Source organism: Leucoraja erinacea, chromosome 9 (assembly GCF_028641065.1).
Source record: "Leucoraja erinacea ecotype New England chromosome 9, Leri_hhj_1, whole genome shotgun sequence".
Classification (NCBI taxonomy): Eukaryota; Metazoa; Chordata; class Chondrichthyes; order Rajiformes; family Rajidae; genus Leucoraja; species Leucoraja erinaceus.
The window spans coordinates 68309346-68335981 of NC_073385.1; the positions used below are offsets into that span (position 1 = coordinate 68309346).

Sequence of the window (26636 nt, forward strand, 5' to 3'; positions counted from 1 at the left end):
CCTGCCTTGTACAACATTGCTGTGGTGGATGTGATGTATTCTTAATTGAAGTCTGCTTTTTACTGCATTGATGAAGATGGCTGTACTTATTCAAGACTGCAACTTATTTAAGAGTTAAATGATGGACTTGGAGTTTTGCAGATCCTGTTTTCAATTTCCAGGAGCACACGCTTCACCTGATAAATTTGCTTTTGATTAAGTCAGTGTGCAGAGAGCAAAGAAATAAAGCAGTGCCTACAATTTTGGTTGCTCATGTCTTTCCTGGTTTAAAGTATGGTTTGTGGTATGTTTTGTGACTCTTTAAACTCTCCATTGAGAAAACAGCAATAATCTTTATGGGACTGCCATATGGCTGACTCGTAGATATTTTGGCTGCATTCATGGGTGGTCAGGGGTTGGAATATAGTATAAGGGGAAGGGGCAGCATGGAAGACCATCACTGAGCTGTTACAGATGCTGCATTCCTCTAGTGTCACAACAGGCACAGAACACCTCTTTACTGCCAGCTTTACTCAATGTTTAAAGTGCTTTCACTTATCCAGGGCGTTGACACACATCTATATCACCTTGAATGATTATAACTAGCTTGGGACCTGTGGATTTGAATGTCAAAGTCATCCTGCTTCATTACGTTTGTTGCATGTGTCCCTATCAGGCTCTGGCATTAATGATGGCTCTTATGGAGTGCCATTTGTCACTGCAATAACCTACCTGCACTCCTCAGAGTTGCTGCCGTGAAATGCCTTTGGGCAGCCTGTTGTTTCAAGGGTATGTTATAAGCACAACTTGTTGTTTGACAGCCAGTATGTTTCTTCTTGATTCAAAGATTCCCAGATAGACAAAGGAAAAGATTTAAGATTTTCTCAAAACGTTCTTGAAAATTGTAATATTGCCATGGACTGCTGGGAAACCCTGGTCCGTGCTGATTCACGACAGAAAAGGTGGCATATTATGGTATGCCACTGAGAACCTTTAATCCATGCATTGTAAACAGACAGAAGCCATGTGTAAATGCAGAAAGGAGCGCACAGCTCACACCATACCCAACTCTTTGTCCTATCTGGCATTTCCAGTCCCACCTGTGAAAAAAAGTCTGTACTTCACAACTACATCAGAATCTGCAGAATTGGAGCAGGAGCTAGTCATCCTAGCATGTGGCCTGATATTAATGGACTGCTTTAGACAATGGGAAGAGTTGGGCAGGCAAATATATCTCTTTCTATAACAAAGGCTATGTCTGAGATCTGTGGATAAGAGCAAAGATAGCTTCTCAGTAACAGTCTTCTTTTATGGTTGTATAGTTGGCATGCAGTATCTAAGATGTGAGGATTTAAAATGTTAGTGGTTTAATGCAAACGTAGTGAGAAGAACAAATGGCTGAACATATTCTGGCACTTCCCGTCATTACCTTAATCCTTTAATCTATGTATTGTCCTCTTATGTGATCTTGCAATATGTTTTACAGATGCTTACTTCTTTTCCTGCTTGTACTAGGACATCTAATACATTATTAGAGATTATGACTGCCCTGAAAATTTTAGAAGACACTTGTAGGTATGAAAGATTCAGGGGGATATGGGCCAAATGTTATTGCGTACAGTTTTGGTCTCCAAATCTGAGGAAGGACATTATTGCCATAGAGGGAGTGCAGAGACGGTTCACCAGACTGATTCCTGGGATGTCAGGACTGTCTTATGAAGAAAGACTGGATAGACTTGGTTTATACTCTCTAGAATTTAGAAGATTGAGAGGGGATCTTATAGAAACTTACAAAATTCTTAAGGGGTTGGACAGGCTAGATGCAAGAAGATTGTTCCCGATGTTGGGGAAGTCCAGGACAAGGGGTCACAGCTTAAGGATAAAGGGGAAATCCTTTAAAACCGAGATGAGAAGAACTTTTTTCACGCAGAGAGTGGTGAATCTCTGGAACTCTCTGCCACAGAGGGTAGTTGAGGCCAGTTCATTGGCTATATTTAAGAGGGAGTTAGATGTGGCCCTTGTGGCTAAGGGGATCAGGGGGTATGGAGAGAAGGCAGGTACGGGATACTGAGTTGGATGATCAGCCATGATCATATTGAATGGCGGTGCACGCTCGAAGGGCCGAATGGCCTACTCCTGCACCTAATTTCTATGTTTCTAAATGCAGGAACATATGATTAGGGTAGATCGGTATCAAGGTGTGGAACGGTTAGGCCAATGGCCCTGTTTTCAACTGCACAATTCTATGAATCTGTGCGAACAATTTTTCTAAAGGAACTGAGTGCCACAGTTTCTGACCCAAGACCAGTCATTTGTTGTCAGATCAGTTAAAGTAATTAACAGCATGATCCAACCGCATGTTGTTTCTTTCTAATTCCACATGTGCGTTTCGCATCTGTATGTGTGGATTAACTGTATTTACATTCTTGGCTGGGATTTGAACCTATGAAACACAGCTGTAGCCTGGGCTCAACTCAATACAATTCAAAATGAGGACTTGATGAACAAAATGAACAATTATCTTAACACACTACATTTTGTTTATTCAAACCCACTGAATTTAAGTACATTGTATGACATTCAAAGATAAATATTTATTTGGTCAAAGCTTTTTAATTTAATTCTTGTACTCGGGATGCAAAATGAGCATTGTCATAACACCGTCACAATGCTGGACTGTAACTAAAGTAAAGTAGCAAGTTGTAGTAGTAAGCAAACTAACATCTTAAGCATTCGGATTTTTGAATGTGTACAGCGGAGTAGATTTCATTATACAATACAAATTATGATTTCAGACTAAAACAGGGTACATTAGTGCTGGTTCCAATAGATTGTAAACAATCGTAAACAAATGAAAAGGAATTCAGTTATTTCCTTTCTCCATTCTGCAGGTCACCAAATGAAGGAAAATAAAAAATAACTAAGGCATGAATGAATACCCATTATTCTTGAAAAAATCTTTGGATAGCACTTTACATGAATGTGCGTGTGTTTTACGACATTAATCAAAACTAAAATAATACAGTATCTTATGAATGAAACGTGATTAGCTGTTACAATTGCAAATGTATTAAATTATGCAATATTTTGTATATGTGTTTGATTTACAAAAAAACTTTAGAAGGACGTATAATTATTACCATAGCTTGTAAATTTATTCATGCTTGGAGATATAATTTTGACTGAAAAGTCTTCATTTTTGTCTTGGAGTAAATGCCTTCTTTGCTTCCAGAGGAGATGCCGATACTTAGCATTTGCCAGCCACATTTCACACTTGGAGAAGAAGATGATTCCTACAGATCCGAGGATCACAAGACACGTAAATAACGCAAGCATTGTAAAACAGATCATTTGACTGCTGTTGAGCAGTGAGTTCGATGTATGGATGGTTTCTTTCAGTGTTATCTTGATCATATCATTTCCTTGCTGTGGTGTTGCTTTATGAGAGGCATGCAGCAGTGGACGAAAATGCTTGCCATGTCTGGTCCATCTTGCTCTTGCATGCTCAGATACATTCTGCCTTGAGTCATGAGTAGAAGTAATAAATGCTTCATGTTGGCAGATTTCTCCTCCATAACCAGGCAAACATGCACAATCAAAGCCACCCTTAGGATGATCATGGCATGTGCCCCCATTTTGACATGGATGACTAAGGCAAGATGTGACTGCATAATCACAGAATTTGCCAGTGAACCCTCCAATGCAAAGGCAGCTGAAGTTGGAAACCAGATCCATGCAGGTTCCATGGTTGGCACAAGGATTTGGATTACAATTGCTGATGCTTTTTTCACAGATGCCCCCAGTAAAACCAGGCAAACATAAGCAGTAGTTCTTGACTGCGGTCCTGTTATCTTCAAAGCAACTTCCTCCATTCTGACAAAGTGTCCTGGAGTCACACAAATAAATAACAGATATTGAATGTCTTTGAAACACTGACACTCATTCATTTGAAACACAAGGTTAAAACGTGAACAATAATATATGCTTTTAGTAGTGCTTTTTTTTGTAGAGAAAAGGTGCCAGTACACATAACAGTTCACACGACCCTACTGGATCCAGTACATCAATATAGTTTTTAACATTTTAGAGGAACCAGCATACACTAAAAAAAGCCCTGGTTATTATTATTATTATTTGTTTTTAGAAATTGGTGTGTTTGCCTTTTAAAAGGCAGTGATTTCATGCTGATTTGACAACAATGCCACCGTGTTTGAACCCAATATTCTAGGTAATGTCCTACATTAGAGTTATTTGGATCACTATCCATTCAGCACCAGGACAGATTTAGCCCATCAGTACTACTTGAAGGAATCGTCCACTACTGCCTGCTTAGCTACTGTTTGTTATTCTGCAGTTACTCCAATTCTACAAGAGGCAGTTATTTGCTAGATTAGGTAAGGTTGCTGTATCTGCAGCAAATGGGATCCTAGATACAGAAGGATTTTCCTTACCTTGGACACTTCTTCACAAAGCAGCTCCAAGTAAAGAAGAGGGAAAGGGAGAGCAAATGACTCAAATGGGTGGCCACATTCACTCAAGAAGCACGGGTAGCATTTCTCCACATTGAATCTCAAATAAATCTTCAGTTAAATCTGCCGTGTACTACATACACAATTGCAACTCTCGTGCAGATCAAGGATTACAGTGCCATGGTTATGAAGGCTGGGATCCTTCCAAACTGAGGCCAAAATAATTGCTTGTTGCCTAAGGTAAGTAACGGTCACATATCTATTTTAAAGACTGAACAAATTTCATTTTTGTTCATTCGGGAGCAGCCAGTCGAATAAACATGCACTTTCATGATGATTCCAGGCCTCCCATGTTGCTGGGTGCCATGAACTGCATGTCAATACAATGTTGCTCACAAACCAAAAGGGGCCCCACTCCTTCAGTATTGCTGGCTTTTGACCTTATACCATGCAGCACAAAGGCCAAGGGGTGGGAGATTGCAACCTTCACGTGGTCCACCCTGTTTCGACGAATGCAATCAACCTGACGTGCACAAACAGAAGATCAAACAGAACAAGTTGTCTTACAACTTTAGGCTGTGCACGCCATACGCAAGAAGAAGACAAAGGCCAAAGTTCCTGGCAGGAGTAACGATAACTTTATTGCCTAGCAGTCCACTAGGCCAACTACATTTGAGTAGCACGACAAACCAAAGAGATAGGTGGCAAGGCTCATGATTCAACACAAGCATTACAAATACCATGACGGTACAGAGAATGTGAAAAAGTAAATTGAATCCCTGTTCAAACAATGATCCCATTGCTCCAACAGCCTTGATATCTTGTAGTAATTCATAGAGTGTGTGCCGAGATTCAGGGTGGTCTAATTAAAGCTGCTTAACCTTGCTGTCTGGATCATTTAGACCTTGCCACCAACTGTGCTGCAAAAGGCTAAGGAAGAAGAGAAAGGGAGAATGTGGTCTAGATTGTTTTTTTCCCCAACCAATCCCTCTAATCAACTCATCTAATGACAATCACCATTCATCTTACCTTCCTTCACAGCTTCGAATAGGCTACAGTGTCATGATAAATCAACACACTCTAAGTATTTCGAACAAACTTGAAAAGGTACAATGAGAATCTAATCGTAGAGCTGATTTTTATAATTCATAGAAACATTGAAAATAGGTGCAGGAGGAGGCCATTCAGCCCTTTGAGCCAGCACCGCCATTCACTGTAATTATGGCTGATCGTCCCCAATCAATATCATATAACCATATAACCATATAACAATTACAGCACGGAAACAGGCCATCTCGACTCTTCTAGTCCGTGCCGAACACGTATTCTCCCCTAGTCCCATATACCTGCGCTCAGACCATAACCCTCCATTCCTTTCCCGTCCATATAACTATCCAATTTATTTTTAAATGATACAAATGAACCTGCCTCCACCACATTCACTGGAAGCTCATTCCACACAGCTACCACTCTCTGAGTAAAGAAGTTCCCCCTCATGTTACCCCTAAACTTCTGTCCCTTATTTCTCAAGTCATGTCCCCTTGTTTGAATCTTCCCTACTCTCAGTGGGAAAAGCTTACCCCGTGCCTTTCTCCCTATATCCATTGATTCCACTAGCCCCTTGAGCTCTATCTAACTCTCTCTTAAATCCATCCAATGACCTGGCCTCCACTGCCCTCTGTGGCAGGGAAGTCCACAAATTCACAACTCTCTGGGTGAAAACGTTTTTTTCTCACCTCAGTCTTAAATGACCTCCCCTTTATTCTAAGACTGTGACCCCTGGTTCTGGACTCGCCCAACATTGGGAACATTTTTCCTGCATCTAGCTTGTCCAGTCCTTTTATAATTTTATATGTTTCTATAAGATCCCCCTCATCCTTCTAAACTCCAGTGAATACAAGCCTAGTCTTTTCAATCTTTCCTTATATGACAGTCCCGCCATCCCAGGGATCAATCTCGTGAACCTACGCTGCACTGCCTCAAGGCAGTATTAGCATCCCTGCTGTGGTGCATGTGACATGCACACTTATTTCCTACTTGATGTCTGCCTCCTGCCGTGCTGGTGAAAGTGGCTGCCCAGTAATCAAGATTGTGAATCTTATTTAAAGGATAGAATAATTTTATTTGAATTCTTGCAGACCTTGTCTACAATTTTGAATTCGCAAGAATACAACGCCATGTGATGACTCTGCATTTTGTGACACGCATGGGCAAACATTTTAAAGACTAATTCAATATTTAGACATTGTTTGCTAATCTCTCTGCTGGATAAAAGTCAAGGTTTCTTTAATATATTCTGTTCAAAGTACCCTTTGAATAAACTGCAAGAATCTTCAGATGTTGCATCCTTTATAGAAACATAGAAAATAGGTGCAGGAGTAGGCCATTCGGCCCTTCGAGCCTGCACCGCCATTCAATATGATCGTGGCTGATCATCCAACTCAGTATCCTGTACCTGCTCTCTCTCCATACCTCCTGATCCCTTTAGCCACAAGGGCCACATCTAACTCCCTCTTAAATATAGCCAATGAACTGGCCTCAACTACCTTCTGTGGCAGAGAGTTCCAGAGATTCACCACTCTCTGTGTGAAAAAAGTTTTTTTCTCATCTCGGTCCTAAAGGATTTCCCCTCTATCCTCAAACTGTGACCCCTTGTCCTGGACTTCCCCAACACCGGGAACAATCTTCCTACATCTAGCCTGTCCAACCCCTTAAGAATTTTAAAAGTTTCTATAAGATCCCCCCTCAATCTCCTAAATTCTAGCGAATACAAGCCGAGTCTATCCAGTCTTTCTTCATATGAAAGTCCTGACATCCCAGAAATCAGTCTGGCGAACCTTCTCTGCACTCCCTCTATGGCAATAATGTCCTTCCTCAGATTTGGAGACCAAAACTGTACGCAATACTCCAGGTGTGATCTCACCAAGAACCTGTACAACTGCAGTAGAACCTCCCTGCTCCTATACTCAAATCCTTTTGCTATGAATGCTAACATACCATTCGCTTTCTTTATGGCTGCCTTGTAGTTGAGCTGCAGTCATGGGTGATCAGAGGGAGGCCTTAGGGGTTGGGGGTGACATATTGGGGGAGGCGCAATAAGGAAAACAACTACTGACCTGCTGCAGATGCTGGAAACAGGCACTGTTCCATAAACACAGTGGACAGAGGGCATCTCTTCACTGTTATATTTAGTTGGAAGTATTATTTAGAAACATAGAAAATAGGTGCAGGAGGAGGCCATTTGGCCCTTCAAGCCAGCACCGCAATTCATTGTGATCATGGGTGATCATCCACAATCAGTAACCCATGCCTGCCTTCTCCCCATATCCCTTGATTCCGCTAGCCCCTAGAGCTCTATCTAACTCTTATAAATTAACCCAGTGAATCGGCCTCTACTGCCTTCCGTGGCAGAGAATTCCACAAATTCACAACTCTCTGGGTGAAAAAGTATTTTCTCATCTCAGTTTTAAATGGGCCTCGAGCCTCCGTTGACGGGATGATCTCGATTCCCGTAGCCGGCGGCGTTCGGGCCCTCCACATCGAGGTGATCAAGCTCCGCATCGGGGGGATGTCAGCTTTCCCGCGCTGGACGATTGAACCTCGCGTTGGGGCTGGTTGAACCTTCCGCGGCGTTGGACCTCCCGACTCGGCCTCACCCGACTCTGCGAGCCCTTGGTGTTGGTTCCGCGGTGGGAGCGATCCCAGGCAAGGGATCAGGTTCGATGTTAAGGCCGTGGGGCTCACGACAGTCCAAGGAGGCTTCCAGCTCCATCGCTGAGCCCGGAGAATGTGATCCGAAAAATCTCCAGGTAGGTAAGAACTTGAAAAAAAGTTTCCCCGATCCCCTCCCCCCTCCCCCCACATAAAAAAACGAAGAACATTAAAACAAACTTTTGGTTTGGGATTGGGACCGGTTTATTCCAATTCTTTGTTTCCCGTCTGCCAAATAATTCTCTATCCATGTCAATACCCTACCCCCAATACCATGTGCTGTAATTTTGCCCACTAACCTTAACAAAGCTGCTCTCACTCACTCTGGAGGTTCAGCTATGTCACCTATCATGCAAATAACTCAAGAATGAAATGCATTATTATGAATGTTTGAATACTGTGTCTCTTAACACTAAAACGCTGGTCGTTAACTTTTGTGTCATCAGAGCAATAACTCATCCCCATCACCCAACAATACTGCTGCAAAATGCCTTCAAACTTCTGCTAGTTTAAAGATATTTTTCAAATACAAATTGGTGTTATAGTCATAGAGTGATACAGCGTGGAAACAGGCCCTTCGGCCCAACTTGCCTACACTGGCCAACATGTCCCAGCTACACTAGTCCCACCTGCCCACGTTTGGTCCGTATGCCTCGAAACCCGTCATATCCATGTACCTGTCTAACTGTTTCTTAAACGTTGGGAAAGGCCCTGCCTCAACTACCTCCTCTGGCAGCTTGTTCCATACACCCACCGCCCTCTGTGTGAAAAAGTTACCCCTCTGAAGGTGTGAAGGGTCAGTATGTTTCTTCTTTGGAGAAGGGAGTTGGACAGGCAATCTCACCCTTTGTTTATTGTACAGGCGGTATACAATTTATTTGTGCAAAATCGAAGGGAACATGCTAATTGCAGTCTTCTGATTATTTCTTATTTCTTTCTGGCCAGGTTCTCCTTGATCAGCCCATCTGATTGCAGTACCAATTCACCATTCATCAACTGGACCTTCCTTCCACTGTTGACCATCACAGTATCCACCTCTCCACATTGTAATAGTAAGTCAGCACACATTAAATATTTCTAACAAATCTATAAATCAAAGCATGATAAATTGCAGAGAAAAGTCAAATTAGCAAAATTAAACAAGAAACCTGATTTTCAATTACATGCGTTTATATACTTTTTCATAAATTTTCATAACAGATTAAAAATATTTCAGATTATAACAAATAAAAAGTGCATATTGCTCTAAAATTTTTTAAAATGAACTGAATGTCATGAATATTTTATAGTGTGTAGAAATGGCAAAAATATCAATATAGAATGAAATTTTATCTGGATGAAAACTGCTCATTCTTCACTGCATAACAAATAAAAATCAAATAAAAATCATGCATAAAATAATCTTACAAAATATATAAACGAATACTATCTACAGTACATGTAAATTGCAGCATGAAATAAGTTTTAAACCAATTGATATAATTTGATTTTTTAACTTTGACAATATGATTGCATATTATTTGTAATTGTGAGACATATTTATAAAGTTGAGTCTTGAGTCATGTTTAGAATGGCAGGCAGTGACTGCTGGGCTTGATGACCAGATAGTCGCAACACATGCCAATGAGTCAAATGAAGGAACAGGAAATAATATTACTGATGGCACAAGACTGGGTGGGAAAACAAAATATCTGTAGGAGGAACTCAGTGGGTCAAAGAAAGGAAGATCAGTTATTCGGGTTGAAATCCTGGACCGGGACTGAGAGTGGAGAAGGAAAATAGCTACTGTTGAACAGAGAGGGGGAATGGTGAGAAAAAAGCCAGAGGTGATTCGTGAACTGGAGTGGGGTGATAGACATATGGAGTCTGGTGGAGGGCAGGGAGGGATAAATGTAGGCGGAAGAGAAAAAAGGGGTATATTGGAACGGGGAGGGAAAAGATGGAGGCAGCTGCTGAGAGGTGTTAAACAGGGACTCAGAGGTCACCTGTGCTGTGACATTATAAGTAAGAAAGGTGACAATGGGGGCTTGTTAGGGGAGACTGGGTGGATTGTGAATCATGGAGAGGATACAAAGAAGCCTCAAGGTGATTTAAACATGTTGAGAGAGTGGGCAAATGCATGGCAGGCGCACTGCAGCATGGATATATGTGAAGATATCCACTTTTGTGAGAAAAGGAAAGGCTTAAACATATTTAAATGTTTATGAATAAAGGGAGTCCGTATTCACCAATCACTGAAAGTAAAACATTTGAGCATGCGAGCAGGACTGATGAGATCTGTAACAGTGTGCAATTTTGATATTTTTGCCTGAGAAAAAATACTCTTGCCTTACGGGGAATACTACAAAGGCTCACCAGTCTGATTCATGTGATGGTGAAACTTATACTAAAGGTGAGGTGACGAGACCTGGACTGATATGAATGAAAGAAAATGTCAATGAAACATACAAAATTCTGACAGACTAGAGGCTTGGAGAGACTGGAGTTAGTAAGAATGTTTTGCTTGGCTGGGTGGTGGTAGGGGGAGGGAGAAGGGTGGAGGACAAATGGGCTGAGAACCAGACGTCACAACCTCAGGATATAGTATAGGTCACTTAGGATTGAGATGATGGAGACATTTTTGCCAAATTAGTCGGATTTTCTGTCATAATATACTATGGAAGCTAAGTCACAATACATTTAAGAAGGAAATAGATTTCTAAATACAAAAAGCATTAATGGGTATAGAAATAGAACAGGAGTTTGGTACTGAGATAAAGTATCAGCCATGATCATGGTGGAGCAGGTTCAAAGGGCTAAACAGCTTATTCCTTCTCCTGTATTTCTATGAAACAAATATGGGGTAGCAGTGAAACTATTCATAGCAAATTCATAGCAAAAGCATTCATAGCAAAAGGATTTGAGTATAAGAGCAGGGAGGTTCTACTGCAGTTGTACATGGTCTTGGTGAGACCACACTTGTAGTATAGCGTACAGTTTTGGTCTCCTAATCTGAGGAAAGACATTCTTGCCATAGAGGGAGTACAGAGAAGGTTCACCAGACTGATTCCTGGGATGGCAGGACTTTCATATGACGAAAGACTGGATAGACTCGGCTTGTACTCACTAGAATTTAGAAGATTGAGGGGGGATCTTATAGAAACGTACAAAATTCTTAAGGGGTTGGACAGGCTAGATGCAGGAAGATTGTTCCCAATGTTGGGGAAGCCCAGAACAAGGGGTCACAGTTTAAGGATAAGGGGGAAGTCTTTTAGGACTGAGATGAGAAAACCATTTTTCACACAAGAGTGGTGAATCTGTGGATTTCTCTGCCACAGAAAGTAGTTGAGGCCAGTTCATTGGCTATATTTAAGAGGGAGTTAGATGTGGCCCTTGTGGCTAAAGGGATCAGGGGGTATGGAGAGAAGGCAGGTACAGGATACTGAGTTGGATGATCAGCCATGATCATATTGAATGGCGGTGCAGGCTCGAAGGGCCGAATGGCTTACTCCTACACGTGTTTTCTATGTTTCTATTGGAGGCCGTGCATGAAAATTGTATAGTTTGGTTATTATAATTGTGTGTTCAACTAAAGCGACCTTTTTTATTCATTGATTGCACAACACCAAGGTTAAATAAATCAGACTATGTATCTGTAGTGAGAACCAGCCCAGCACAAACACAATGTGTTGGAAAGCTTCCTTCCATATTCTAGTGAGTGATGATTATGTACTGTGAATGCAATTCTGCACACTGACCTGGCAGTGATGTTCGAACCACTGTGCAGCAAACTCCAGTTAAAAATAGACTCTTTTTGCAGCTTTGGATTTAACATTTACAATTGCATCTTTTCAATGTATTCCATTAATTCTGGTACAGCACAGTGTAATCTGACCGAATGCCCTTCCAATCATGTTTGGTGCAACCAATGAATAAAACAGGTTTTGTTGGCTGCACACACAATTATAATAAGTAAACAGTACAATTTTCACATGCAGTTATAATAATTGCAACTACTGCTATTGTAGGAGCCATTTAACAACTCAGTATGTTATAACTATAACAAGTTACCTTTCAATTTTATCTGCCTGTAATTATTTGGGTGGGATGTATATGTAGTCTGAAGCGTGTTTGCGGCTGGGATTCTCGCACAGACTCCCGAGGAGTTTAGCTTAGTTTAGTTGGAAGAAGATTGGGGTAGAGACATAGTTTTTGACCATGGCCAAAGTATGATTGAAAGGTAATTATACAAGAAGAAGCTAGTATGGATTATCTTACTGTTTGTACTACTACAATAAAGAAATTATTAATCAAGAGACTGTTTTTGGAAGATTTATCTTCCAATGGCATTGAATGTCTCGTGGAGAGCTCATGAGTGCGTATTAATTACCTACTGATCCTCGGTCATCAATTAAAGTGACTATCGAGGACTAAATCCTTGAGACGATGTAAAACCTGTCATTACAGCAGTGATATAAGCTTCTCTTTGCTCCTAAATTTACTGACACTGGCGGTGTAAGACTTGTTTCAGAGATATTTAAATCAAATACTTGGGCAAGTGAACAGGTTACAGCCAAAAATATACACATTATCGTGGTCACACTTCTAAAGTGAGAAAATGCAATGTTTACTACTAGTGCCATGTGATCTTTCTCATACACAGAATGATCAACACATAATAGCCCTGTCCCACAGTACGAGTTCATTCCAAGAGCTCTCCCGAGTTTGCCCTGATTCGAACTCGGAGATTTACGGTAATGGCCACTCGTCGGTACTCGGGGCTCTCGTGGACATTTTTCAACATGTTGAAAAATCTTCACGAGTCTTCCCGTGCTTACCTGCCATTAGCGAGTCTTCCCGAGTACCTGCCACTAGCATTACGAGCCACCAAGAGACGTCCCCGAGCTGCGACTTGCCCACTACGTTCATTCTCTGTGCTTACCACGAGTTTGATTTTTTTTTAAACCCAGGAGAGCTCTTGGAATGAACTCACACTGTGGGACAGGGCTTTAAGTGCATGAAATTAGGAGGCATAGAAAGGTTTGACAGTGAGACCTTTTTCCAAGGATGTAAATATCTATGCTAGAGGACAGACCTGTACGGTGAGAGGGGGGAAAGATGTGGAGATGTGCAGAGCCAGTTTTTAATGCAGAGAGTGGTGGGGGCCTGGAATTTACTGCCAAGGTTAGTGGTGGAGGCGGATACAATAGTGGCGTATGAGAGGTATTTAGATAAGCACATGGAAGTGCAAGGAATAGAAGGATATGAATCAAATCAAATTAACTTTGCATTTTGTTTAGCACAAACATTGCTGTGCTAATATTTGTATGATGGACTGTCTTGGAAACAAGAATGTTTAAATTACTTTGAAGTTAATTGGACATCATGGGTTTGAGAGTCAATCTGCGTGGATTAAGCTGAATAAATCAAATTCACATGATCAATGCAGCATATACGGGGTTGATGTATCTTTTTAATGTAACATTAAAATTATACACTATCTATCCCTTACCCATTGGTGTAGCAGGGGCTTTTCCTGAGTTGGCATTGGTTTCCTGTAAATTCCTCTTCACATGTACATGTATAGCCACCATCTTCATCCCTTATACATGTGGAGTTATTTGCACAAGAATGTTCAGTTGAACAATTAAGGAACACTGTAATCATAAAATATAACTAATTTAAAAAAAAAAGCCATTTTGCGTTATTAAGAATAATAGATTAACAAACTAAATATTTAGTTGTTAAATCATGTTATGTTGCATGAAAGCTTATTCAGACTTTACTAATGCAACGTGCTAAAGGTACATGAACACATAGCAAGAGTTTAGTATGGAGATTACAGGGGGATTCTAAAAAGTGGCTGACCTTGTGATGGGCAAATAATGGGGTTTGGCTATCGGACCCTGGATAGGGAAGTTAATGTTGTTTAGGCAGTTTATTTTGTTTATTATTTGTATGTTTATTCTATTTAGGATGTTTATTATGGATTTTATAAAGTACTATATTTACAAATCTGTTGCTCTGCAGCAAGTAATGGGGCTGACCCACTGTACGAGCTAATTCAAGAGTTCTGCCGAGTTTCGCCTGATTCAAATTCGGAGAATGACAGTAATAGCCGCTCGTAGGTACTCGGGGCTCTTGTGGACATTTTCAACATGTTGAAAATTCTTCACGAGTGTTCACGAGCTTACCGCGTTTCCCGAGTACCTGCCGCTAGCGTTACGAGCTGCTAAGAGACGTCCAGAGCTCCGACGTACCCGCAACGTACATTCTACGAGCTTACCACGAGTTTGATGTTTTCTAAAACTCGGGAGAGTTCTTGGGTAAACTCGTATAGTGGGACAGGCCCATAAGAATTTCATTATTCTGTTTCGGGACATAGAAACATAGAAACATAGAAAATAGCTGCAGGAGTAGGCCATTCGGCCCTTCGAGCCTGCACCACCATTCGATATGATCATGGCTGATCATCCAACTCAGTATCCCATCCCTGCCTTCTCGCCATATCCCCTGATCCCTTTAGCCACAAGGGCCACATCTAACTCCCTCTTAAATATAGCCAATTAACTGGCCTCAACTACCTTCTGTGGCAGAGAATTCCACAGATTCACCACTCTCTGTGTAAAAAAATATTTTCTCATCTCGGTCCTAAAAGACTTCCCTCTTATCCTTAAACTGTGACCCCTAGTTCTGGACTTCCCCAACATGGGGAATAATCATCTAGCCTGTCCAACCCCTTAAGAATTTTGTAAGTTTCTATAAGATCCCCCCTCAATCTTCTGAATTCTAGCGCGTACAAGCCAAGTCCATCCAGTCTTTCTTCATATGAAAGTCATGCCATCCCAGGAATCAGTCTGGTGAACCTTCTCTGTACTCCCTCTATGGCAAGAATGTATTTTCTCAGATTAGGAGACCAAAACGGTATGCAATACTCCAGGTGTGGTCTCACCAAGACCCTGTACAACTGCAGTAGAACCTCCCTGCTCCTATACTCAAATCCTTTTGCTATGAATGCTAACATACCATTCACTTTCTTCACTGCCTGCTGCACCTGCATCCCTACTTTTAATGACTGGTATACCATGACACCCAGGTCTCGTTGCATCTCCCCTTTTCCTAATCGGCCACCATTCAGATAACAGTCTACTTTCCTGTTTTTGCCACCAAAGTGGATAACCTCACATTTATCCACATTATACTGCATCTGCCATGCATTTGCCCACTCACTCAACCTATCCAAGTCACCTTGCAGCCTCCTAGCATCCTCCTCACATCTAACACTGCCCCCCAGCTTCGTGTCATCCGCAAACTTGGAGATGTTGCATTCAATTCCCTCATCCAGATCATTAATATATATTGTAAATAGCTGGGGTCCCAGCACTGAGCCTTGTGTCACTAGTCACTGCCTGCCATTCTGAAAAGGACCCGTTTACTCCTTCTCTTTGCTTCCTGTCTGCCAGCCAGTTCTCTATCCATATCAATACTGAACCCCCAATACCGTGTGCTTTAAGTTTGTATACTAATCTCTTATGTGGGACCTTGTCGAAAGCCTTCTGAAAGTCCAGATATAACACATCCACTGGTTCTCTCTTATCCATTCTACTAGTTACATCCTCGAAACATTCTATAAGATTCGTCAGACATGATTTACCTTTCATAAATCCATGCTGACTTTGTCCAATGATTTCACCACTTTCCAAATGTGCTGCTATCCCATCTTTAATAACTGACTCTAGCAGTTTCCCCACTACCGATGTTGGACTAACTGATCTGTAATTCCCCGTTTTCTCTCTCCCTCCCTTTTTAAAAAGTGGGGTTACATTAGCTACCCTCCAATCCTCAGGAACTACTCCATATGACAATAAAACACTTTTGACTCTTGATTAGTGATCAGGACAATTGGTCGGCAGCTTGTAGATGTCAGAGTGACAGAGAGTTCCTTTCCAAGAAGGACACCTCAACTATGGCATTAACTAGTCCATAGATAACCAAGTTATCGACAAGAAATATTTGGACAATACACTATATGTAATAAATTACCCTTCATTGAATTTATGAAGATTAAAGAGATTAGTGATTTTCATAGCAAAGCCAGGCTAAAAGTGGTGAATTATGTGACAATTGTTTAGGTTGGCAGCTGAAGCATAAATCCAACAGAATAATTGGAGTAGGCAGAAAATGGGTTGAAATGTTCTTATTAGATTTGCCATGTAGCTTTGGGGGTAGAAATGATGCCATTGAAATATATTTGGAGAATGGTCTCAAGAAGGTATTCAAAAGGGCAGGGTTGTACAAATATATCTTGCAGGTTTGATCCTTAATTCATAACTTTCTATAAATTGTTGAGCAGAAAAATCAGGAAATAAAAATAAGATTAATATAAATGATCAATATTAAAATATTACACTAGTTAAAAATATCTCAATTGTCAAAGTAAAACATTTTGCTTAAAGTTTGTTTATGATTTTGTTTGTAGCACCAACATTGTTTGTCGGGTATTGAAATGCGGGTATAATTCTGGACATTTGCCAACTGATTATCTGAATTTTATAGTTTTTGCATTTCACTGTAAATCTGAACCAACCTCTGTCGCAGAGACTGCCAGTCCACCCTTTTTTACAAACACATTCCCAAGGTTTGGTGCACGTGCCATGTAAACAGCCAGGAGAAGGAATACACTTATCACACAGGTCTCCCTGCCAACCAGGCTTACACCTGCAACAGAGGAAAACAACATCAGATTCTGGCAATTTATTGTTACTAGTTGCCGGCTGTGAAACAGCTTATCAATCTTGTCTAAGAATAGCATTTGGGTAGCCTATAATCGAAAAGTATGATTATAGAATTCTCCAATTTCACATAAACCGTCCCTTTTTCATCCACCCAGCTACCCACCACCTGCGCATATTCTTCTCCACATACAGTATCATCTCCAGCCTTGGTTACTCTCCCCAATACATCTCTCCCCTACCTGGCTCATTTGCCAATCTGATTCACCTATCATCTGCCACTCTTGTTCCACACTTTCCCCTCACTTTTTTATGCCAGTTACCCCCTCCTCTGTCAGCCTGAAGAAGGGTCCTAACCCAAAACATCAATTTTTCAATTCCCACCGCAGATGGTGCCTGACCAGTTGAGATTCTCCAGCAGTTTGTTTTTTCCCTTCAAGATTCCAGTATCTGAAGATCCTTGTGTCTCCAGGTTACCAATACAATGTATTACCACCAGCATTAGTGGTATATGGAATTAAATATTTTAGCAACTGTAGAAATGGCGTAATACAGTGCATTCAGAAAGTATTCACACCCCTTCAATTTTTCCACATTTTGTTACGTTGGATTAAAATGGAGTAAATTCTTTTTTTTAATCATCAATCTACACACAATACCCCATAATAAAAAAGCGAAAATAGGTGTTTAGAAATTTTTACAAAGTAATAAAAAAGAAATAACTGAAATATCATATTTACATAAGCATTCAGACCCTTTACTCAGTACTTTGTTGAGGCACCTTTGGCAGCGATTACAGTCTTCTTGTGAATGACCAGGGGCGGAAATCGCTATCAAAACATGGGAGGGGACACAATTTCTTGGTGGCCGCGCACACACACGCACACATGCGAGACTTCGGCCGTGGGCCCTGTGGACAGTAACATCGGGAACTGACCCGGTTGGTGACCGACTCTGAAATCCAGCAACAGCAGCTTCGTCCGCCCCGAATCGCGGGGCTTCAATCGGCCCGTTCGCGGGGTCTTTCATCGCGTGGCAGGGCTTAAAACCGGCCGCGGAATCTTCCATCGCCCTGCAGGGGCTTTAACATCGGGAGCCTCGATCGCCTCGATCGCCTCGAGCAATTTGACCGCAGGGCGATGGAAGAGTTTAAGCCGCGCCGCGCCGTGCAATGAAAGATCCCGCGAACGGGTGCATTCAAGCTCCGCTCCATGATCTTTGCTCCATCAGGACGTCTCCGTCCTCCAATCACCATGCTCCAACCTCAGTCCCACACCCTACTTCCGCATCTGACCGACGCATCCCTCCTCCAATCTTTTTTCACCAAATTTCAAAATCCAGAATTGTCCCCATCTCTCAAAACATGGGGGGGGGGGGGGGGTGCGTCCCCCCCCCCCCCCCCCGCCTCCCGTCACAAAACCACTCCTGCATTGTCTTGGCTGTGTGCGTAGGGTCGTTGTCCTGTTGGAAGGTGAACCTCTGCCCAAGTCTGTGGTCCAGAATGCTCTGGAACAGGTTTTCATCAAGAATCTCTCTGTACTTTGCTCCGTTCATCTTTCCCCCGATCCTGTCTAGTCTCCCAGTTCCTGCCTTTGAAAAACATCCCACAGCATGATGCTGCCACCACCATGCTTCACCGTGATGAGCAGTGCCTGGTTGCCCCCAGATGTGACGCTTGGTATTCAGGCCAAAGAGTTCAATCTTGGTCTCATCAGTCCAGAGAATCTTGTTTCTAATGGTCTGAGAGTCCTTTAGGTGTCTTTTGGCAAACTCCAAGCAGACTATCATGGTACTTTTATTGAGGAGTGGCTTCCGTCTGGCCACTCCACCATAAAGGCCTGATTGGTGGAGTGCTGCAGATATAGTTGTCCTTCTGGAAGTTTCTCCCATCTCCACAGAAGAACTCTGGAGCTCTGCCATAGTGACCATCGGGTTCTTGGCAGAGGCCCTTCTCCCTTGATTGCTCAGTTTGGCCGGGCGGCCAGCTCTGTGAAGAGTCCTGGTGGTTCCAAAGTTCTTCCATTTAAGAATGACGGAGGCCACTGTGCTCTTCTGGACCTGCAATGCTGCAGAAATTGTTTTATACCCTCCCCAGATCTGTGTCTCAACACAATCCTGTCTCGGAGGTCTACGGACAATTCCTTTGTCTTCATGGCTTGGTTTTATCATTTAAAAATAAATTGGATAGGTATATGGACAGGAAAGGAATGGAGGGTTATGGTCTGAGTGCAGGTAGGTGGGACTAGGGGAAAATAAGTGTTCGGCACGGACTTGAAGGGCCGAGATGGCCTGTTTTCCATGCTGTCATTTTTATATGGTTATATGGTTTTTGCTCTGACATGCACTGTCAAGTGTGGGACCATGTATAGGCAGGTGTGTGCCTTTCCAAATCATGTTCAATTAATTTAATTTACCACTGGTGGACAAATCAAGTTGTAGAAACATCTCAAGAATAATCAATGGAAACAGGATGAACCTAAGCTCAATTTTGAGTGTCATAGCAAAGGGTCTGAATACTAATGTAAAACTGATCATTCACTCATTTCTTTATATTTATTTTGCAAAAATGTCTAAACACCAGTGTTCGCTTCTTCATTCTGGGGTATTGCGTGTAGATTGATGATAAAAAAAGAATTTAATTCATTTAAAAATAAGGCTGTAACGTTACAAAATGTGGAAAACGTGAAAGGGTCTGAATACTTTCTGAATGCACTGTATATGTCAAGATATCCTTTAACATTTTATGCTTAAGATAGATAGCTTACACAAATTATATCAGCTCTGTGTATTACTGTTGGCTAGACCTGCATCATGTATTATCTTGTTCAAGAAGGAACTGCAGATGCTGGCAGATCGAAGGTACACAAAAATGCTGGAGAAACTCAGCGGGTGCAGCAGCATCTATGGAGCGAAGGAAGTCTGAAGAAGGGTTTCGGCCCGAAACGTCGCCTATTTCCTTCGCTCCATAGATGCTGCTGCACCCGCTGAGTTTCTCCAGCATTTTTGTGCACCTTCATGTATTATCTTCGTCTGCATAAAATTCAGGGCTTCAAATTCCTCCTCATAACATAAGCAAATTCCTCCTCAAAGATAGCATCCAGATGTGTCCTTATTCATGATTTATGCACAGTGCTAGTAACCTATAATAACGTCAAACGGCTTTGAGGTGAATTGTGCTGTGTGATAAATGGCAATGGTACTCTTTATTTGCATGTGTTATTCTTGAAAGCATGCTGTTGTCTTCATTTGATGCAAAAAAAGTGGGAAATGGATTAGGAGGACAAACTTGATTCTAGATACTTAGCTAATGAGCACAACATTCAGCAAAAGCGATTCCTTTTTCCTACCCAGCTATCGTGGCTAACTGTTTATTCAAACGTGTTCCTGTACATCACTTGCCAGTGATTTTGAATTTCTATTTCCTTTGGAAAGTTGCCAGTTTAAGTAGCGCTCGGCATGGGGAACTATTCAGCATATACTGGGCGGAAATCTAATAGTGAACATATAGAAACATGCACACTCGAGCCTTTCAATGAGACCATGGCTGATCTGATAGTAAGCTCAACTCCACACCCCCATATACCAGTAACCTTAACGATAATCTATCTACCTCTGCCTTCCATCACATATGAGGAAGAGAGTTCCAAAGACATGACCTAAGAAGTGATTGTTCTGTTCTTTCCCTAGAAATCTTTCAACTTCAAAATATTGCTCAAATGGAATATATTAAATTAATGCTAATATTTTCTAGATGAGATAAATATTTTATTGATATTACACCTCCCATGTATTCCTTCATTGTTACAATAAATGAATATTGTAAATTTGCCTTTGAAACCTAATCAATTTATTCATTATGAATTTGTAAATAATGATTAAATAATTAAATTAGATTTCTTCATTTACATTTGGTAAAGTTAAAAAGTTACATTGTGTTAACTTACTCTTTACAATAGACAATAGACAAAAGGTGCAGGAGTAGGCCATTTGGCCCTTCGAACCAGCACCGCCATTCAATGTGATCATGGCTGATCATCCCCAATCAGTACCCCGTTCCTGCCTTCTCCCCATATCCCGTGACTCCGCTATTTCCGCTGACTCACCTATCCGCTGACTCACCTATCATGGAAATTATTTGTTTTATTATTTCTCTCTGAAAAGTTAGTGGGTGTTCTTCTAGGATATTTTTCATTGCCTTTTTTTTGCATTGAATTGCCTCAATTGATGTGGTGAAAGTTGTAATGCAGAAAATGCAAGTCAATTTGCAAGCTGCAATCTTCCACAAACAGCAATGTGATAACGGGGACACAAGGAACTGCAAATGTTGGAATCTTGAGCAGAACACAAGGTGCTGGAGTAATTCAGCAGGTCAGGCAGCATTCGAGGAGGGAATGGATAGGTGGTGTTTGGGGTCAACACTCTTCTTCAGTCCAGAAGATATTTTTATTGCTAGCTCCAAAACAGAATGAAACCAAATGAATTACCCTCCAAAAATACATTTCAGAATTGCCTAAATAAAGTTTTCTAAACAATACCAAGGCAAAATAATTTCAGTGCGATTTTAATTATGATGATTAAATTATTACTAAGACATCTATTTTTCAAAATCCATGGTTCTTCTGCATTGAATATGTCATTAAGCATGTACCTGCATTCACCAGTGATCTCACAGAGTCCATTTAATGAATGACAGCCAGGTTGGCACGTGGTCCCTAAAGGCACAGAAAAAAATGTCACATTAATAAAATGTAAGGAGTTACCTATATCTAGCAAGCATCTCCTTTGCAATTGTCAATAGATTTTTATTTCTGCACTAGCACATACAAAGGATATCTAATATTACAGATAGTAAAATGTAATTATTTCTGGTATGCTGGATGGTGAGATATGGCTGAATGGATTTCCTGATTTATCTACACTTTCTTCTAATTTTATCAATTTCTCAAAAGGGCAAGAGCTGCTACACAGCAGGAGAGGAGGGATGGATTGGAGCATGGAGACTAACAGATGGCTGGGGCAAGATTAGTGGAGCTTGGTCAAGGCCCAGTAACTCAAACTCTTTGATGCTGGGATCACATTTACCACACATTTTTAAGATGTTACAATGTAGTATATTACATTTTCCAGTACACCCAGGCAATTTTAAGGCAGCACGGGAAATAGAACCCCAATGTGTTAAGAGAGTGTGAGAACCATAGCCTGGGGTGTTCATGGGAACGAGGGCCCTGATGTGTTAAAGGCTGGAAACTGGTGGGGGGGGGGGGCACAGGAATCGGGCTCCAGTGTGTTAAAGAGAATATGGGAATCAGGGAAGCTGTGTGTTAAAAGGAGATTGAGATATAGGGCCCCAGTGTGTTAAAGGGAGCACAGGGACTAGGATGTTGTAGCATGGTCCAGGCTTCACTGTTTAAAGGGAGCAGGGGGGGGGGACTGTGAACCAAATGCTAAACTATTAGGATTTACAACAATTGGATAGTGGATTATGAGACTTTTACTGCAGGCATTGAGGACACTCTGAAGCAAATTTCTGGGATGAAAGGATTGTCCTGTCGTGAGAGATTAAAGAAATTGAATTCTGTATTTGGAGTTTAGAAGAATGTGAGATGATTGAAATATACAAGATCATGAGAAGCTTTGAAAGGCGAGATGTTGAGATGTTTCCACTGCTGGGTGAGTCTTGAATGAAGGGATAAAAGAGCGGTATTCGAGGTAACAGGTCACTGAAAGCAAGTGCGTAAAGGTTTATTCTGGAACTCTGCCCCTGAGAGTTGTGGAAGCGGGATCACTAGAGGTAATTAAAGTGGGGGAAGCTTTATTGAATTATTGAAAGATATGGGAATTGGGGGCTAAGTAGAACTGGCATAGAGGAGTTGAAACCTGGGACAGATTGACAAAGTTCTTGTTGAATGGCAGTGCAAGCTTGAAGAGTCTATTCTTGTGCCTGACCTGATGTGCTCACAATACAATAACCTGTATGGCCTGGTTTCTTAAGGACTCTTACTTGAATTACCAATTACTTGAATAATTCCCTTGTCTGTTGCAGCCACCACGACTGAATTTTAGGAACTTGATGATGGTGTTGCTCCTTTCTGAAGTGTGAAAACACAGTAAAGCCCCAGTCCCACTTTCACGACCTAATTGGCGACCTCTGCCGAGTTTCACCTTGACTCATACTCGCAGCATGGTCGGCAAGAGGTCGTAGGAGGTCTTCGTAACTCTTCCTCATGCTTGTGTGGGGTCTCCATGTACTCGTGGCGTTTTTTCCAGCCTGATAAAAAATGTTCACGAGTAAAAAAAGGTCGCCATGGAGAAAAATCTATACTTTTTACTCGTAGGTAGGTCGTAGTTAAGTAGTAGTAGGTCATGATGCTATTTGTAGGTAGCCGTAGGTGGTGGAAGGTAGTCGAAGGTAATAACTCTGGGGTGAACAAAAGGTCAGTAGAAAAAAAAGGTAATTTAAACAGCAGAACGTCACCTCTGCCACTCCAGGGCATGTTCATTCATAGCTGGAGAGTTTTTTGGAGAGGAGACTTGTGTTTTAGAGATGGCACTAAAAACGTCAGCAGCACAGGGGGAGGGCACAACCCTAAAAAAAACCTGCCATGCAGATGTTGCCCACCCAGGAGGAGGAGTGGCAGGGGGTGATGTCACAGGAGGTGATAGTGCAGGAGGAGGTAGCCCTGCATGAGAGACCCCTGGAGGAGGAGACCAGGGTGGTAGTATATGCCCCCACTACCACCCCATCCTTCAGTGCCTCATTTGAAGGCAGCAAATCAGCCCTTTCTCATGTGTCTGACACAGCATCAGAGGCAGATGCCCCATTGGTGGTGAGGAAGGGCTGGAGGAAGGTTATGCCCTACACCTTCACCAGGCAGCAGGAGGGGGACCTTGAGGAATGGTTCCAGCTGAATGCCATTCCGCCGGAAAAGAAAAATGAGGGATACAGGGACAGGGACAAGAATGGCATGCTTGCCATTCACTGCCCCACACGTGTGCTTAAAGTTCCATCTTTTGTCAAAGCCCAATGCCACTCTCTTCCAGTCATCTGGTGTACTGGGACAGTCCATCACATCATCTCCATTCACCCATTGAGACCACTGCCACCCATGGTCGCAGGAAACCTCTTCTTGTACTTCCTCTTCACCCTTGCTCTTCTCCTTCTGCCTTTCTTAAAAGGCTGCTGAAGCAAAAGGGCTACTGCAAACAGCAGTAAAACGTACATGGTCAAAGCCAGTCTTCAACATAGTCGAAGGAGGTCGTCTTCATAGTCGTGGGAGGTCTTCAACATAGTCGTGGGAGGTCTTCAACATAGTCGTGGAAGGTCTTCAACATAGTCGTAGGCGGCCGTAAACATAGTCTTGGAAGGTCGTAGATTACAGCGACCTCGATTTTTAAGGCCGTTTAAGGACGTGAATTAGGTCGTGAAAGTGGGACAGGTCCTTTAGTGGGACAGGCCATTAAGTGTCTTGCATTAATAAGTAATTGGATTAATTGAGTCTGAAGAAGGGTCCCGATCCGAAACATTTTTCAAAGTTATGCATAACGTCATTTACAAAATCAAATGAAGAACGTAACTTTCAGGAGTTGCAATTTGACACTGAAGTCGGTCTCATTCCATGTGTCGCTCGTTTATAATATATCGGGCTGCAGCAAGGCGACACCGCGCTCCATGGCTGAGACACGGGGCGGCACAGAGCTCCATGGCTGGGACACGGGGCGGCACAGAGCTCCATGGCTGGGACACGGGGCGGCACAGAGCTCCATGGCTGGGACACGGGGCGGCACAGAGCTCCATGGCTGGGACACGGGGCGGCACAGAGCTCCATGGCTGGGACACGGGGCGGCACAAGCTCCATGGCTGGGACACGGGGCGGCACAGAGCTCCATGGCTGAGACACTGAGACACGGGGCGACACCGAGCTCCATGGCTGAGACACTGAGACACGGGGCGGCACAGAGCTCCATGGCTGAGACACGGGGGGGATGCCGTATGTTCTCACACAAAGGAACCGTGCAGCGCTTCATTATTTTGTTCCCTATGCTGCAAATCAACTTATTTACAGAAAACCCGTTTATAACCGGGCTACACGGTGACCTAACATTATCACCACACATTCTCCGACAATGCCTTCTGCCTGTATGTTTTTATTTTGCAGGGGGAACGGGGGTGGTCAGCAAATCTCGGCTTTATCACTCGCGATTAGAAACACGGACAGCGGTTGCGTTCAGCATTTATTTCAGTTGTTGATATAGTTATTTTGATAATCTGCTTTGGTAACGCGTGGCTTGAATCGTGCCAATGATAACATTCTTGAAAGTGTCATTGAATACATCTCTTTAAACATGCCCAAGCAATCCGATGTAAGAAACTGACTTGACGCTTCCTCGAATCTTGCCCGTTGTTTTGCTATTCTTTACAGTCGACTCTTTGCTAAAATTACCATCATATGTGATCGATGTTCCTCGGCTACATTAGTACATATAGATACAAAGTCCAATAGTAACGTGTAAACATAGGTTACATAAACTCTAGTCCAGTGTTTGATATTAATCGTTACTTCATTTTCACTTCATTTTTCAATCCTAATAACACCCATATATATTTATATATCAACAATATCGCGTCGCAGCATCGTCAATGAAACAGTTCTCTCGATGCACTGATTACTTCACCACATCTTTACCACGGAACCTGGGTAATATAAATCTCAATGTTACCTTGAGCAAGTCTGGCGACAGTAAGGATCAAAATGCAACGCGTCAACATCGAATGAGCCGGCTGGTGATCCATTGCTGTTTCCTTGCCGAGGGATTGTACTCTTCCAGCCTAGACAGCAGTTAGACCAAAAAAACACAATTCAGATCGAGGTAGCAGTAGTAACCTTGTTGGCCATCGCGCACCGGCGCCGTCTGCCTAGTTCCATCCGTCTCCTTGAGATGCCAAAGTTTATTCCCACAAAAATCAACGTCTCGGTGTCTCAGAAAAAAAGAATCTAAGATAAATTGAGTTTTGTATGTACACGGCGGCAATAGCGCTCGATTGCATATGAGGAAGAAAAGTGGGACACTTTATTCTGAGGCATTTAGCCAGAACCAGTCATTTAAATGCATTCGTGTCCCTGGGACAGGTGACAATTTACACTCTCCTTTGTTCGCCGTAGTCAGAGGGAGAGCAGATCAATCATTCATGACTAACACCAACAGTAGTGAATGTAACGGCGGTTTACCCGAAGGCTGACGACCTTGGTTCTAAGTAAGGGTGGTGTGACTGTGACGAGCAGCTTGTGGTGGGTAAATGTTGTTAGTTTAAGATGCTTCGCGGGACTGATTTTTATCCTACCTGCCATGCACCATGTTACATCCCAGAGCAGAAACACGGATCAAATGTCGAGGCCATCGCTATCCATCTGAAAGACGCATGCTTTCACTCCAATTACTGCTCTGTAGCGAAGCACAGCTACCTTCTTAAAGGAGACTTCGTTAAAAACATGGTTATATTTATAGCAAAGCGGGGAAATGATACAGAGGGCGGGTCCTGTGTGGGAAGGAACTGCAGATGCTGATTTAAAGCGAAGATGGACACAAAATGCTGGAGTAACTCAGCGGGACAGCCAGCATCTCTGGAGAGAAGGAATTGGTGACGTTTTGGGTCGAGACCCTTCTGCAGACTGATGTCAGGGGAGTGGACGGGACAGAGATAGAATGTAGTCGGAGACAGTGAGACTAGTGGGAGAACTTGGAAGGGGGAGGGGATGGAGAGAGAGGG

The 26636-nt window shown here is 42.4% G+C and overlaps 1 protein-coding gene across 1 annotated transcript; it reads right to left on the reverse strand.

Moving 5' to 3' along the window:
* Positions 1-1520: 1520 nt before the first annotated feature.
* On the reverse strand, positions 1521-26393 carry LOC129700549 (protein delta homolog 1). Its single transcript, XM_055641153.1, has 6 exons — positions 26211-26393; positions 25589-25697; positions 21519-21582; positions 16726-16856; positions 13651-13795; positions 1521-3865 (listed from the first exon to the last, which is right to left on the reverse strand). The coding sequence occupies exons 2-6, from the start codon at positions 25659-25661 to the stop codon at positions 3097-3099; spliced, it is 1182 nt and encodes a 393-aa protein (XP_055497128.1). The 5' UTR covers positions 25662-25697; positions 26211-26393; the 3' UTR covers positions 1521-3096.
* Between the last annotated feature and the right edge of the window lie 243 nt (positions 26394-26636).